A 16,835-nucleotide genomic window follows, 5' to 3' on the forward strand; every position below is an offset into this window, starting at 1 on the left:
CCTTGCTCCTCAGATTTAGAAGAAAAAAGTAGAGAGCTAATGTGCTCTTGATCAATGAGGCTTAGAAGAACTGCTGCTACTTGTCATCCCCCCCCCCCCCCCCCCCCGGGGAACTGGGGTGAGTGCCTTGTTTCTGGATTTTAGAAGCCCAGCAATTTTACATCAATGCATGGGCCACCTTTCTTATTCTTTGTGCTTGAAACGAGGTGAAGTTAAACCGCTGCTTTGCAGCTGGCCTTTGCTCCAGACACAGCCTTTTCCCTCCATGCTTGGGAAAGCCACTTGGGAGCAAACTGAATACAACCTCTTAATACACAAAGAATACCTTTTCTAAAGGTTGCTTTTCTCTACCCTTGAAAAAAGTTGTGTCTTTTCTATGAAGCTGTTTTTGTTCTTTTTAAGTTTATAATGGCTTATTTAACACTAATACCAGGGTCTTCAGGAGTTGGATGCCAGACTATGAGGCTACTCGCAGCTGCTGCTGTTTCTTGGTCAATATTTGTAGACCACCTGGTGACAATAAAACATTTTTTCAGCAACAGGATTTGGGATTTGTGATTGCAGGTGTTCGTTTTGCAGAGGAAAACAGATTGTAGGAGATGCAAAAATCCATGTGTGGGAGACACATTGGCCACTGATGGTGTCATCTAAGTACATTTTGCTAGTAATCTCCTAGTCAGAGTACCATCCACTAGGAGTCGTGTGCATTCATATCCACTGATAGATACCCTTACTGGAGGAGGAGTAACAACCTTCTTTAAGGTGCAATAAATTCTCTGGCTGACTCCCCCAGGTAAAGGGAGGAGACGAGAGGTTACCCATTCTCGCTGAAGATATGGGATGGAAGCTGAGACTGAAAAGGAGTCATTTCCATCTTTCCTCTTTAGCCCAAAGGGATATAAAGCACAAAATAATTTCACAAATATTGAAAGATCTTTATGTTTATTGAATTATTTTGACCCTGGGTCTCCAGCTCAATTGGAACCACGATCCTTCACTCACAACTGCTAGGTAGTTTGCCCTCTGTTACACCCTAATACCCCAATGTAGGTAGGTCATTTCAGAGCCAGGGCCTCAGACAATAGCTCTTTCCAGGATATTGCAATCACAGACCTTAAAGTTTGGTACTAGGTTTCACCCTTAAGCAATGAGCACTAATCCCTCCCCACCTCCCTCACTCCAGGAGCTATGAATGCTGTCTCTATCATCCCTAGCCCGAGATGTGTGTTGGTAGGGGGGAGAGGGAGGCAGGGCAAAAGAAGAATTGAACCAGGAACATTCAGTCACTAAGCTACTGGGCCCAACCCAAACTGAAATACTTTTAACCATCAGATATAAAAGGCAGTAAAAATATTTCCTTAGTATGGTTTGTGACACTTATGAAAAACAGTACATGTCAGCCTCTATGATAGCTTCAGATATTATGGCCAGTTCTACTAGAGCAGGTTCCTGGAGTAGTCTAGTGGCTGGTGTAGAGAACTGTAGAGCAGGGAACCCAGACCCATATCCCACTCTAACTGGTACACTTGTGGTGGAAAATGTGAGCCCTCCAAAACCCACCAAAAACCTACTGTACCTAACTGTACACTGCTTCAATAGCTCTTATGCCTGCAGGTGTCACCTATATATAGGTACAAGTAGGTTTTTTATGAGTTTTGGAGGGCTCACAAGGGGTGAGATGTGTACCTGGGACCTTTTATGTGATGTCTACTGCAGTGCCCCCTAGGGTGCCCCACTGCTCTTCTGAGATGTCTGTGTAGTCAGTCTACTAACAATGCTGGCTCCTCCTACATTCAAATGGCTTGTTTTTCTGCATTTTTTTCCCTTGGACTTTTTTTTTCCAAAAATGGTCCTAAAAGATAGACGCACTGAGCACAAGCACATCAAGCAAACGGCCATTTTCAAAATAAAAAGTTGGACGTTTTTCCGATTTCAAAATGGCCATCTTTGCTACTAGATTTTTGGATGTTTTCCACAAAACATCCAAAATCAGATTTAGATATCTCAAAAATGCCCCTCTTAGTCTCACTGTCATGAATTTCAAAGTATTTCAGTTTCTAAGAGAAAAAAAGTTCATATAATGTTTTCTGCAGTCTCATAGAAGCTGAAATGAAGGGGACAAAATGAACCATGGCAGTCAGTGCTGAAAAGCAGCAGATGGTGTTTTCACTAAAGTGAAGCCGGATATTTAGCACTAGTACCCAGACCCCAGCTGATGCTGAATAGCCGGTTTCAGTGTTGACCTAGAAGTGCTACCCAGTTAGTGGCGATATTCAGAGGGCTAACCAGATAAAGTTAGGACACCCTTTTTGCTGCCCTAACATAAGAACATAAGCACTGCCATACTGGGAAAAGACCAATGGTCTATCAAGCCCAGCATCCTGTCTCCGACAGCGGCCAATCCAGGCTTCAAGAACCCGGCAACCCCCCCCCCCCCCCCCAAAAAAAAAAAAAAAAAAAAAAAATTAATAATGTTCAATGGACTTTTCCCTCAGGAATCTGTCCAAACCCCCTTTAAACTCCGTAAGGCCAGCTGCTGTCACTACATTCTCCGGCAACGAGTTCCATAGTCCAACTACACGCTGAGTAAAGAAAACCTTTCTCCTGTTTGTTTTAAATCTACCATATTCTAGCTTCATCTTGTGTCCCCTGGTTCTATTGTTGTTTGAAAGTGTAAACAAACGCTTCACATCTGTCCTGTTATCTATTTAGCAGCCTGAATATGGCAGCAAACTGGATAACCTCCAACTCTTCCCAAGCTCCACCCTAGTATTGCTCGGAAAGTGCCAAGCAGCACGCTCTGCTGATACATTTCCTTCTCTCCAGCACTTAATTGATTTCCAGCACCTACTAACCAGATAAATGTCTTTCCGGTCGCTATTTAAAACCATTTAAACTAGCCAGGAACGGCACCTGACTGGTTAACTGTTAATTATCTAGCTGTCTGGCGATATTCAGCGGGACATAGCTTAGGGGGAGATTCAATATATGGCACCTAAAAAAATCAGCACTGAAATCAATGCTGACTAAGCGTATTCTATAATCGGCGCCTAGATCCATTTACACCAACGAAAATGTGGCGTAAATCCGTGCGCATAGATTTACGTGGACTGGGCCATATTCTATATCTATGTATGTAAATTTCAGAATGCCTACAAAACAACCATTTCCCTGGCTACCTCCCACAGTCTGAATATCGGGCCCTTTGAATACGGACATAAAGAATTTGTATAGGATGGTTCAGAGCAACTACAAACCATCCAAACAAGAGAGGAACATCACACACAAAGCAGCTCATCTTTAACCTTTATTGCCAGTGAAGAACTTATACCTCGGATAGTATGTGGAAACCAAAACCAGACAACTGCAGTCACCTCACTCTTCTAGGTAAGAGAAGAGCAAGCAGTGGCAGAACAGCAGCAGCCGGGGAATAACCAACCGAGCTTGTACCAGACAGTCGACTTCCATAGCTGTCAAGTAGCTGTAAGACCACACCATTCGTCCAGCCAAATCCCTCCTACAAGACCAGAAGATCCCCAGTGTTAGGAGTGATTTAGTGAGGCACGTTATCAAATTGAACAAATACGCTGGTCATTTTAATTGTGCTGCTGAAAAATTTGTTATCTGCCCTTACCTGTACTTCATACTCTCCTCCACCTCCAGGCTTCCCATCTCCATTCACATCATACTACAGAGATACACCGAAAAAAAAACAAAACATGAAGGGGAAAGGGTCAGTGTGTCCAACGCAGTAAGCTCAGTGACTTCCCCAGCAGCATCAAGCACAAAGTGATGTTTCTATGATTGATTAAGAACCAAAAGGAAGCAAACAGGAGGTCCCAGAGTAAAGCTCGAAACAGCTGCACTGCTGTTGGCAGTGTCTAGGGCCATGGTTCCCAAACCTGGTCCCGGAGGCACCCCAGTCAGGTTTTCAGAATATACACAATGAATATTCATGAGAGAGATTTGCATGCACTGCATGCAAATCTCTTTCATGAATATTTATTGTGGATATCCTAAAACCAGACTTTCTGGGGTGCCTCCAGGACCAAGTTTGGGAACCACTGGTTCTAGGGGCATAAAACAGTTGCAGACTAAGGATCAAAGAAGCAGAGATAGAAGGAAGCTAATATCCTTGATACAGATTAGGAAACAGAATGATTTTACTTGGACATTAAAAGATGCCTTTAGGGGAAAGAATGTTACTCTTCCTGGAGCACTCTCTGGGCTAATGCAGAAACCTGGTAGTCCACAACTTTCTAATGTTCTAAGCAGGAACACCTACCTTCTCAAACATGGCTTTGTACTTTTCGTAAGCTGCAAAGTTGGTTCTGATCCAGTTCTGGGCCAACTGAAAGGCCATTTCCTGAGCACTCGACAGATTTGACTTTGCTAAACCTGTTTAAAAGGAATCACAGAGAAATGGATGCATGAAGGCCAATACGTAGAGATTTCTAAACCATTGACCAGTCCTGGGATTCATACCACCATCAGATTGTCTGGATTTCCTATAAGAGTCTACAGGAGTAAACATGCTCCCTCTTTCCCCTCCTCCCATAGGGGCCATGGACAAAACTAGATTTGAAGCAAATGACAAATTATTAAGACAGATATGAGCTGTGACCAGATGCCTCACATTTGAAGGAGACACCTATGTTGTATTTATTTGTCACATTTGTACCCCACATTTTCCTACCTATTTGCAGGCTCAATGTGGCTTACATAGTACCATAATGGCGTTTGCCAATTCGGTTGATAACAAATACAGGTGATATTGTGGTCGAAAGAGGTAGGTGTATATTAGGCACCATGAGGTCTCAAAAGCTCAAATACATCTCCTATGTACTGCCTGCAATACAACTGTTTAGTACAAATGCATAGGAAAAGGAATATCAAAGTTGGTACATTCAAACTGTGCAAGGTATATTACGAAAGACTCGTCGGTCATTGGAGCTTTTTGTAAAATACTTATACGGATGAGAAGTAAACATGTATTTGGTGGCTCGTATAGTGGGAATAGCCATTTTACAAAAATACATATGCAAAAAAAAAAAGTGTGTGATCACTTAGGGCTCTTCATGTGTAAACGGCCACACTTACATGTGTAGGCAGCAGATTTTGCAACTTCCGCATGTACAGTAAATGCTACCACCTACATAAATTAGTGCTGAGTTCACAAAACTAGACATACTAAGGACAAGGTCTCTTAAAAGAATAAAGATGAGGAAAATGGTTGGTTTTAGCACAGTTACAATATTTAACAGAAAAGGGCATCTGCTTCTACTTTTACAACTGGCACTGTGGAGTTCCATGCCATGCTCAGTGGACCATGACATCACCTGCTAAGGAGCCCTACTTAGGATCCAGGGATTCCCCTGCTTGTTGCCCAGGCAAGACAGACAGACACTGAGCTACAGCCTGATCCCTGGTCCTCTCTCTCTCTGCAGTTCAAACCCTTCCCCCACCACCCTGTGCTGCCCAGTTTCCTCATCCAACATAGTCAAATTACCCTCAATTTTCAGAGTTATTTACAATAATCAATTTTGACAAATCACAAGATCAAAAAGAATTACATCATATAGTTCAGTTTAGTTTATTAATTTATATTCTGCATAATTATCTTTTCGGATATCAGTAGATCATATACCTAATCATAAATTCAATCAACGTTACAAGACAAACAATAAACAGCCCAAGCAGACATAACAAATAAAGCCCATTACTTAAATATCAGCTTGCACTGCTTAACTCTCTTCTCTATAAACTGAAAATAATCTTCACAGGCCAAAGCCTTAACTGTCTAAAATGATTCACAAAATAGATGGTATCATTCATGGTTCTAATTTGTAAAGGAAGTCTATTCCATAATATTGGGCCTGCTATTGAAAATGTTCTTTGCTTGGTCTCTTCAAAATCAATTTTTCTTAATGCTGCAATATAAAGGAAAAGCTAAAAACTAAGAAGAAAAGGAAGTTGCAGGATCAGGCAGGATCAGGCCAAAGCTCCCACTGCCTGTGAGTACCAGGCATAGATTTATGTGAAAGCTATCCTTCTTCCCTCTCTGTGGCCTGATTTTAGTTTTGTTTATTAAGTGTGAAAGAACCCCCCCCCCCCCCCAAAATAAGGTTAATGTTCCCAGATAGTAGGTAGGGACTCAGGGGTGTAACTATGGGGGGCCTGGGCCCCCGCAAATATCGTCCGGGCCCTTGGTTTGGCTGGCAGGGGTCCCCAACCCCCGCCAGCCGAAGCCTTCTTCAGTGCCAGTCTCCGGCGCAGCCATGTTCGCTGCCTGCCCCCTGCTCTTCTTTCTTCTTGCTCCTCCTGTGCACACTGAAGAAAGAAGAGCAGGGGGCAGGCAGTGAGACCGGCGCTGAAGAAGGCTTCAGCTGGCGGGGGTTGTGGACCCCTGCCAGCCAAACCAAGGGCCCGGATGATATTTACGGGGGCTCAGGCCCCCGTGGCCCCCCATAGCTACGTCCCTGAGTCCCTACCTACTATCTGGGAACATTAACCTTATTTGTTTTTTTTTTCTTTCACAGTTAATAAACAAAACTAAAATATAGCTCAAGATGGTCAAAGATAGACCTTCAGAGCTCCATATATAAATATAGCGAGAATAAAGAGCAAACTTATCCCCCTGTTTACTAAACCGTGCCAGTGGCTGCCGTGCACTTTGAATGGGCTGTGTCGGTATTGCCACGCAGCTTAGTAAACAGGGGAATTTGTCACCTGAATCTGTCAGTTTTCTCAACCACAAAATGAACATCTCCATTTAAAAAAAGCAAAACACACTTAAATATACACGGACTATAGGGACCAAGACCTACAGACGTAACAATATTAAAGATGTATTACAAAAGGCAAGCAAGCTAAGAAACAAGTTGATGTGTTCAATAACCTGATATTGCCATTTCAGCGTTTCAGAAGGCATGCTAACCCAGGGGTGGGCAACCTACTGTCCGACACTGACTTTTATGTGGCTTCAAGACCATGGGAAGTATACACAGAAAACGTCATTAACCTGAGTTTTGGTGATTTTAAATACAGTATTTCACAAATATTTTCAGAATAGCCATTCTAGCAGTTTGTTTTCATCATTTTTGGTTCAATTTTTACATATTTAGTCATTCGTCATAGAAGGTCTAGAGAGCACTGGGCATTTCCAGCTCTGACACTATGTAATGTTGCGGTCCTCTAGGGGTAGTACTGACATTCATGCAGTCCTCTGTGTATAAAGGTTGCCCACCCCTGTGCTAATCTCTTGTAATGCCCTGCACATACTGTAGAACTTTTAAAATTAAGGTCTTCACAATTATTATTTATTGTTTACATTTAAGAAGCTTTGAGCCAGGAAATCTCTCCTTCATACTACCTTGCTCCCACCAGCGAGGCTGTCATATGAGGCACAGCTGGAGATGAACTCCTTACTCTAAATGCTGAAAGTTCATGCCCTCTGCTTACCCTCAATGACAATATGCTGCAAGGGGGGCCAGGCGTTGGGGAAATCCCACTGCTGCCCAGACTGAAAAAGTGAAGTAGGGATCCCATTTCGGTATGATAATGCCTCGCTCTTCTGAGGGAACACAAGCACAAGATAACATGTTTTTAGAAGTAACACAGAATTTTTTTAATTTGCTGTTGTATTTCTATATCGATTTAAGAAAAATAGTAGCCAAAATATACTCAAAATGCAGAACTGGCCTAGTGGTTAGGGTGGTGGACTTTGGTCCTGAGGAACTGAGTTTGATTCCCACTTCAGGCACAGGCAGCTCCTTGTGACTCTGGGCAAGTCACTAAACCCTCCATTGCCCCATGTAAGCCGCATTGAGCCTGCCATGAGTGGGAAAAGCACGGGGTACAAATGTAACAAAAAAAAAAACTGAGTGTCAAGTTGGAGATACATAGAATCAAAAGGATGAAGCAAAGGCCAGCTAACAAAGGATAACATAGGTGGACAGGAGCTCCTAAACAGCCAATCTAAGGGGTCGATTCAGAAAGGCTCATGGTAAAGCCACAAGCCCAATACTGTGCCATGCAGACAGCTAATGGTATGGAAATTTTATGCATGGAAAACTTGTGGCTAATAGGGATGAAGCAGGCTGCACACATACTGTGAAACTTGTATGTGCAAGTCTGACTTTTGTACACATGTTCAAACGCTAAACTCTATGCAGTCGGCAGCAGTGTCCCTGAGCTGCAGCCGCCCCATTCCTTGCACATGCTCAGTTTGCACGCATGAGCAGAGGCTAGCCATCTCAGTGGCTCATAGACACTGCCACCAGCTGCATAGGGTGTAAGTGGTTCTGTTGGGAGGAGGTCTTCGGCTGGCGGGGCTTGTGAATAAAGACTTAAATTTTTGGACCCACCTTCTTTGGGCTTGGGCTCACCCCAAATCAGCTATCTGACTATGCCACTGTAAAATGCTCATGGAGCTGATGCTGGGTCAAGAAACAGTAAGCATACTAGGGGATTTGCATCTCCAGCTCAGTTCTGTGACTCATTCTATCATGTTCTTTCTATATAGGTGTATGTTTCAATTATAGAGAACACAGCCAGTGTGGTTTAATGTAAGTCTGCAATACTGCCTATTCTAAACAAAAAAAAAATCTAGGCAGTTTATATAACAAATAAGAAGGTAAGAAAGAAAACTCCACCTCATGATAGGGGAAGTAAAAGAAGCCAGTCATACTGTGAACTAAAATCTAACGCACTCAAATCCATTCAAACAAATAAATCCAATAGAATCTTATAACAATCGCATAATCTCCTGGTTACAAAGCTAAGCTCCTGGCTGATGGCCAAGAGCACTAGTAAATAAGCATGCCTTTAAGAATGCTCTAAATTTCTTATGGGAAAGTTCCTCCTTATAATGAGCTCTCATGGGTTGAGATCAGTTTAGCTAGATCAAATAGAAATAAACAATCTACATTCAGAAAATGATCTCAAAGATCGAGATGGAACATACGGTACTGCCACCACAGACAGATAAAATGGAATATGCTCCTAGAGTGCCTTGTGCACTAAATCTAGTATATTAAAATTGATTGTTTTAAAATATTTCTATTCTGCTTAGTCCACAGTTCCTAGTGGATTACAAATTCTCTCTAATAACTCACAGGGCACCAATGATATTTAATTAGCAAAAGAATTATGTTGATCATATTTACAAGTTCTACCAAGAGAACAAATGGCTGTATTTTGAGGCGTTTGTAATTGTCTTGGGTTCAATTCCGTGACACCTACACAGACAATGTTACGACAGTGTATCCTCAAGATCAATAATGCATGTAGAAGTGAATGAATAGCTGGGCCATCAAGAAAATAACAAATTGCCTGGAGCTGACCAAGCATAAGAACATAAGAATAGCCACACTGGGTCAGATCAATGGTCCATCTAGCCCTGTATCCTGCTTCCAATAGTGGCCAATCCAGGTCACAAGTACCTGGCAGAAACCCAAATATTAGCAACATTCCATGCTACCAATCCCAGGGCAAGGACTGGCTTCCCCCCTGTCCCCTAAGCACATAGAAACGCTTTTTAAAAATCAAACTTGCAATCTAGTTATCAAAAGTAAGTTGATAATCTATCATAGTTCCCAGGTATTTAAAACAATCAACTACCTACATGGAGGTTTAATTGACAGGATACGGCATCACGTGACAAGGCTGAAGCTGTAGCCACCATCTTGATACACTCAAACCAAAGCAAACTATTGGTCCATGCGTTTGCTATTGTTTGGGTGACTCAATATGGTGGCAAGCTCCACCTACTGGCTTCAGGCCAGATAATGGACCAAGCATGCTCCTGCTGTTTCCTGTCAATTAAACCTCCTTGACTACCTGAATGCAAGAACCATACAGGACTGATGTCATTGATGTACAAAATGGCTGACCAGTTATCCAACAAGCAGGGGCGTATCTGGAATCCGGCGGTAGGGGGGGCCAGAGCCAGAGAGGGGGGGCACATTTTTGGCTCCCTCCCCCCCCCGCCGCCGCCGCCTCTCTCCACCCCCTCCCCACCCCCTCCCCGCCGTCAACCCTCCCCCGCTGCTTACTTTTGCTGGCGGGGGGCCCTAACCCCCGCCAGCCGAGGTCCGACCCGCAATCTCCATATTTCGTCTTCCTCCGTGGCCATGTGCTTCAAGGAAGTAACGCTGCAGTGCTGATTCGTTGAATCCAGTTCGGCGTCTGACGTGCTGCGACGTCAGACGCCGAACTGGATTCAACGAATCAGCACTGCAGCGTTACTTCCTTGAAGCACATGGCCACGGAGGAAGACGAAATATGGAGATTGCGGGTCGGACCTCGGCTGGCGGGGGTTGGGGCCCCCCCGCCAGCAAAAGTAAGCAGCGGGGGAGGGTTGACGGCGGGGAGGGGGCCAGGGCGAAATCTGCGGGGGCCCAGCCCCCTGTGGCCCCACGCAGATACGCCCCTGCCAACAAGCTGTCATTTTTTCAACATTCAAGACTAGACAATGATCAGCTAGCCACTTTACTACAGCAAACAAACATTGCTGTACAGGCTGAAGAGAAATGTCCTTAGGCTACCAGAATAATCTCATCTGCATACATGTATGAATTGATTCCAAAGTCCTGTATTAGAGTAGCCAAAGAGCTCAAAAATGTTAAACAATAATGGTGACAATACAGAACATTGAGGTCCCACACATGCTAAAGAACAAGATGATGTGGAAGAACATGTCAGTACAGAAAAGGTCATATCACATAAATATGCAAAACAACTCCATACTTTATCCCTTATACCAATATCTTTTAATCTTGTCATGTTATGCAGCTTGAACTCTTTAATGAGATTTGTTTAAGACCTTAGATCAAGGGTAGGACAGTTCTCCCCCACCCCCATTTTCTTTGGGACCAGAAACTATCTGGAGTAAAAAAATACTACCCTCCCTCATGCTGGAACAGGTTTGATGAGCTTGGCTTACAAGACAGCACAGGTCTCCCAAAACAAAACTCTCCTGCAAATGCCAGTATGGCCTCTGAACCAGTTTTGGCCTGCAGTTTAACAGATGGCCTGAGAAGGAAAAGCTTATGGCCAGGAGGGGTCAAACAAAAGGGATGCAGACAATTTTATATGGAGTTAACAGACAAAAGGTAAGAAAAACTGATAAGGTAAACTGCTTCCTAAAGTGGGGCTCAGGGTGTGAAAAAGCCCAAAGCAAAGCAAAATACTGCAAGGAGCAGAGATCTCAGCAAAGTTCAGAAAGGCAACAGAAAGATGAGCCGAGGCACTCTGCCATGCATGCCAAGAGGGGTGTTTGAATCTTAACTGGAAGGTTCTGGGAAAAAAATGTTCTGTGTTAGCGCTATTGGACAACATCTGAGACTAGTTAAACTGCTTTTCTTTAGGATAAATTTTCTTACCCATCAATTCCTGTCCTGGATACTCCAAAAAGACGGTCAGGACCATGCAGAACTTAATGTAGTGTATAGAATGTTTGTACGTTTGAGAAGCTTGCCAGGTGCCCTTGGCCTGGATTGGCCGCTGTCGTGGACAGGATGCTGGGCTCGATGGACCCTTGGTCTTTTCCCAGTGTGGCATTACTTATGTACTTATGTAGTGTTGATGCTGATAGTCCAATGCAATTTTTTTAAATAAAGCTACAGTTTGGACCTGCACCTTCCAACTCTTCACTTTTCTATCAACCAGTAGTGACAGGAGAGAACACATAAAAGTTCCTCCACTCCCTCCCTCCCCCACTCCATTTTTTTTTGTTCGTCTATACATACATAGTAACATACTTGGAGGCATATTTTCAAAGCACTTTGGGAGGCTAAGTTCCATAGGTTTCTATGGAACTTTGGGAGGCTAAGTGCTTTGAAAATGAGCTTGATAGTAACATAGTAGATGACGGCAGAAAAAGACTTGCTCGGTCCATTCAGTCTGCCCAACGAGATAAACTCATATGTGCTACTTTTTGTGTATACCTTACCTTGATTTGTACCTGTCCTTTTCAGGGCGCAGACCGTATAAGTCTGCCCAGCACTATCCCCGCCTCCCAACCACCATCCCCGCCTCCCACCACCGGTTCTGGCACAGACCGTATAAGTCTGCCCAGCACTATCCCCACCTCCCAACCACCAGTCCCGCCTCCCACCACCAGCTCTGGCACAGACCGTATAAGTCTGCCCAGCACCATCCCTGCCTCCTGCCACCGGCTCTGCCACCCAATCTCGGCTAAGCTCCTTAGGATCCATTCCTTCTGAACAGGATTCCTTTACAAGTGGGTAAGTTCTCATTTTGGCACTGTAAGGTAAACAAACATTTTGCCAGTCTGTAGTGGTTGTCATGGTCTATTACACTCCTCACAGAGACAACATACCTTGTGGCCCTGACTATCCTTTGGAATCAACAGGAAGAAAATATAGAAATAAGAAACTTCTTGTCATTAAATTGCCTAGAAAGCATGACCTCAGCAGTGTACAATCCCTGGCCATGCATGAAGGGCCAAAAACCCATCAGACACAGAAGGTTTCCTGATAGATCAGCACTTAAACTTTATATGGCCATGAGCCCATTATCGCAGCCCCAGAAAGCATCTGATCCTACTACTACTACTACTACTTAACATTTCTAGAGCGCTACTAGGGTTACGCAGCACTGTACAAAATAAACAAAGAAGGACGGTCCCTGCTCAAAGGAGCTTACAATCTAAAGAACGAAATGTCAAGTTGGGGCAGTCTAGATTTCTTGGGTAGAGGTGTAGAGGTTAGGTGCCGAAGGCGACATTGAAGAGGTGGGCTTTAAGCAGAGATTTGAAGATTGGCAGGGAGGGGGCCTGGCGTATGGGCTCGGAGAGTTTGTTCCACGCGTGGGGTGAGGCGAGGCAGAAAGGGCAGAGCCTGGAGTTGGCGGTGGTGGAGAAGGGTACTGAAAGGAGGGATTTGTCTTGAGAGCGGAGGTTACGGGTAGGAACGTAAGGGGAGATGAGGGTTGAGAGGTAATGAGGGGCTGCAGATCGAGTACATTTGTAGGTTAGTAGCAGAAGCTTGAATTGAATGCGGTACCTGATCGGAAGCCAATGATCCCTGGAATCATGGTCTGATGACATTTCTATGGACAGCCTGCCCGGTTTGCAACCACATTAAAACTACAGTTTGGGAAGCCCTATGGTAGGGTGACTAGAAGATAATGATTGGTAGTAGTGAACTGTACACAAATGACCCCTCCCTTGACACAGTGAAGGAGTTTGCACAATATTGGGGGCATGCAGGCACCCACAGAGCTGGCAGTTTTAACGAGGCCATGATTTAAAGTCAGAGCAAAGAAAGATGCTGTCTTACCTTAAGGTACTGAACTGCCTTTTCAACATGAGACTGACTGGTGATGCACTCTGCCCACAGCGGGGCCAAGTTGGTAGGGTAGAATGCCTTGTTTCTGTCTTTTGTATCCAGATTGAAATCCAGCCAGATTCCTAATGTTTCATCCCAGAAAACTGCTTGCACTGCATTCAGTCGGCTCATCCTGGCTGCCTCAAATTCCTGGACTTTGCTCACATTTCCTTAAAATGAGACAAGAAAAAGCCAGGAAAAGTTAAAGCTTAGAACCACTAGAACTTACAATCTCATTGGACTACAGCAAAGAGACCCCAGCAACTCTATTTTGCCCATTCCATAGCTCTCTCATAGCTCACACACAAATCCTCCACCCTCCCAAAATATCCTTTCCTCTTCTCTAACCCAAGAGGACAGGAGAAGGTCATGTGCTTAAGCTGTCTACTACCTACATTTCACTTGGACACCAAAGTGCTGCTCTTGGATTCTGCCCCAGCTCCAGGAGGTAGAAGGGCCGTCCACGTGAAGATCCAAACCCATTCCTAATGAGCAGATTGCAACCACCACTGTTCCACCACAACCCCTTTAACAAGCAGTAGCAAACAAACAAACTCTCCACAAATATTACCCCATCTACCTCTCAGTTAAACTGAGCTTATACTACTGATCTTCCAGAGCTAGACTTAAACTTATTTTACTGACCCCTCACAGCCCTTCCATACCCTGGCCTTGAAGTAATTACAGCTGGCACTATTTCATCAGCCCCATCTCTAGTGCGCTGTCCTTACCCAGCATCTTGTAAAAGGAGGCCAGGAGGTGCTCCGTCTGGCATAGCACTGCATTCAGATCCACAGGGACAACAGCACTGGTTTTTGTGTCCTGCAGTGTTCCCACATGACCGTTACTCCCACTGACAAACCAGCGAGAGGAGAAGTCCCATCCTGACTCTGCTGCTGACTTCAGTTCAGCCCAGAGTTCCTGCCTTGCCGCTGCAGCAGAGAAAGAGACAGAGACTCAGACTGGACCAGAGGTCCTCAATAGGCATTAAAGCTCACCCCCCCCCCACCCATTCTAAAGTCAAAAGACAAAGACACACAAGCATTAGACTGAAGGAGGTGCTCAGCAGGCGTTAAAGCTCCTCCATCTCCACCCCTAACCCCCACCCCACCAAAGCCAGGACAGAGACAGATGCACAGGCACTTGCACAGGATGCTATCACCTGAGGGACATTGAGAAAGAAACAAGTCCTTTTGCCACTAAATTACATTCACTACAGGCTACTGGTTTTTGTCTATTCATGAACATTTATAATCCAGTTCTTCATTCATAACCTTACATCCAAGCACTGTGTCATGAAAGCAAACCTATCATGATATTTCTCTGAACGTGTATACTGCTTCCCTGAGCAATTACATTTATAAAACAGAACAGACAATACGAAACATGAACAAACCCAGCAATCATGGCACAAAGTGCCTGAGATTCTGGGAACAAGAAACAGACCTATATTAGCAGACAGTGACTATCAGAGTAGCATCCAAACAGAGCTGTGATTGAACTTGGAAATTCTGACTCTGGTTGCCATTAATTCTCACTGTGTTACCTGAAATTGCTTGATCTCAATGTTCAAAGAGAACTTAAGGTTTTAGAGGGGAGGGGGAGGGACAATAAATCATCTTAAAATGATGCTATGCACGTTGAAAGAGCTATCCTGATCCAGATATGCCCTCAAACTGACTCCTAGTGATCCCCTTCCTCGTGGGTTGTTTTTTTTTTTTTTTTTTACATGATAAAGGAGTGGTTTGCCATTGCCTTCTCTTGACACATGGAGGGTTAAGTGGCTTGCCTAAAGTCACAACAAGCTGCCATAAGATTTAAACCTGGTCTGTTCTACAGAAGGTAGATTATTTCAACAGCATTTCTGGGCTATGCTACAGTCTATTGCAAGTAGCAGAATTTTGAACCAATTAAAACTGATTTAAACTTGTAATGTATAATGAGTTGTGTGTGTGGAGGGGGGGGGGGAGGTTTGTGGGAATTGGGAAGGGAGGTAGGCAGGGTTGTTTTGTTGTTAATTATCTGCTATTATATGTTTGGGATGTGTTTCTGGCTTTGTCAATAATAATTAGGATGATTTCAACATAAACCTGGATCTACCAACTCCCAGGCCACTGTTCTAACCATTAGGCTCTTCTTCTGATCCTGACAGGGCTATGCACGGATTTATAGCAGAAGGTCCAAGAATAACTTTTCTTACCTTCAGTGAGGTTCTCTGCCAGTTCTAGATCATCAGTGTAAGACTCAGGTCTGGGGAAAAGGCAGCAAAAAAAACAAAAAACCCACACACATCAGGAAACACAGAAAAGCCAACTCTTGGGGGCGTTTGCATCCCATTAACTAAGCATGGCTCTCAGATTTGTCAAGATGTTGCATTGCATGGGCACAGCTGCTGGGCTATAGAAAGCACCTACCTAGAAAGAGCAGTTCTAACTACTACTTATCATTTCTATAGTGCTACTAGATGTACGCAGTGCTGTACATGTAAACATGAAGAGTCGGCTCTAACCTGGCTATGCCAGCAGAACAAGGACATCCTGTACCCTTAGAGAGTGCACCTAAAATCTGGTGATTATGACTAGACATAACTGCACGTTTAGAAAGCGTGTAAAGTACAAACGGTTAACTTGCAGCACAGAAAGTTGGAGATACAGCAAGAGAAGTGAAGGCAATTACCTTGGATCTCCCACTTGCACATGGTAACGGTTAAGCGTGTAATTCCTGCCTCCCAGGGAGACGATCACACTGCGGTTTCTCATCCAGAATTCATACTCCTGTTCTAAGAGGTGAATATTAGATCTAAGCAAGAAAATGGGAAAGGAAGTCAACACACTGCCAGGCAAAATGGAGACTGCTTTTCAGATGAGTCTTTTCCACACAATGGGAAGGAAGGAATGGGAGACAGCAGGGAGTTATAGCACCCCGTGAGAAGAGCTAAAGTTAAATCATACTTAATCATGAACTGCCCTGATTTCTAATACACTGTCTGTTATCTCCATAAGTGAATTTCTAAAACTTGTGCAACTATTTGTGTTTTTAGGTTATGCAACTACAGTTAAACAGCTTTTCCTTGGTATACTCAAGTCATGCAAGGGACACTCACAGTGTCTTAGTATATGGTGTTAGAACAATGTGGATAAAGTAATATAGGGGGTCATTTTATAAAGCTTTTTTATACTCTATCCAAATGGCACATATTCAGCCTTTCCAGAGTAGCCCCCACACTCTGGAAAGCACTCCTGGAAAGGCTTTGCTCAACACTGCCATACTGTGTATTGTTTGAATATTTTTACTGCTGTAATTGCCTTTTGCCAATGTTGAACTTATTTTTACTGTACACCCCATTAGGAGACTTTTTTAAAGCAGTATATAAATCAATAAACAAACAAACAAACAAACAAGAGACTTTCAGGCTTATTTTCGAAAGAGAAGGGTGCCCATCTTTCAACACAAATCGGGAGATGGGCATCCTTCTATGAGGGT

The 16,835-nt window shown here is 43.9% G+C and overlaps 1 protein-coding gene across 1 annotated transcript in view; it reads right to left on the reverse strand.

Annotated features, from left to right (window-relative positions):
• Positions 1-3,311: 3,311 nt before the first annotated feature.
• The window catches only part of TREH (trehalase), a 30,587-nt gene continuing 17,063 nt past the window's right edge, over positions 3,312-16,835 (reverse strand). The window contains exons 8-15 of the mRNA XM_030220569.1: positions 16,029-16,151; positions 15,553-15,602; positions 14,084-14,284; positions 13,305-13,522; positions 7,462-7,573; positions 4,286-4,398; positions 3,635-3,688; positions 3,312-3,517 (exon numbers count right to left, since the gene is read on the reverse strand). Coding sequence (XP_030076429.1) covers positions 3,371-3,517; positions 3,635-3,688; positions 4,286-4,398; positions 7,462-7,573; positions 13,305-13,522; positions 14,084-14,284; positions 15,553-15,602; positions 16,029-16,151 — 1,018 coding nt within the window. The 3' untranslated portion in view covers positions 3,312-3,370. The remainder of the gene's footprint in view (positions 3,518-3,634; positions 3,689-4,285; positions 4,399-7,461; positions 7,574-13,304; positions 13,523-14,083; positions 14,285-15,552; positions 15,603-16,028; positions 16,152-16,835) is intronic.

The sequence above is a fragment of the Microcaecilia unicolor genome, chromosome 12 (genome assembly GCF_901765095.1).
Source record: "Microcaecilia unicolor chromosome 12, aMicUni1.1, whole genome shotgun sequence".
NCBI lineage: Eukaryota > Metazoa > Chordata > Amphibia > Gymnophiona > Siphonopidae > Microcaecilia > Microcaecilia unicolor.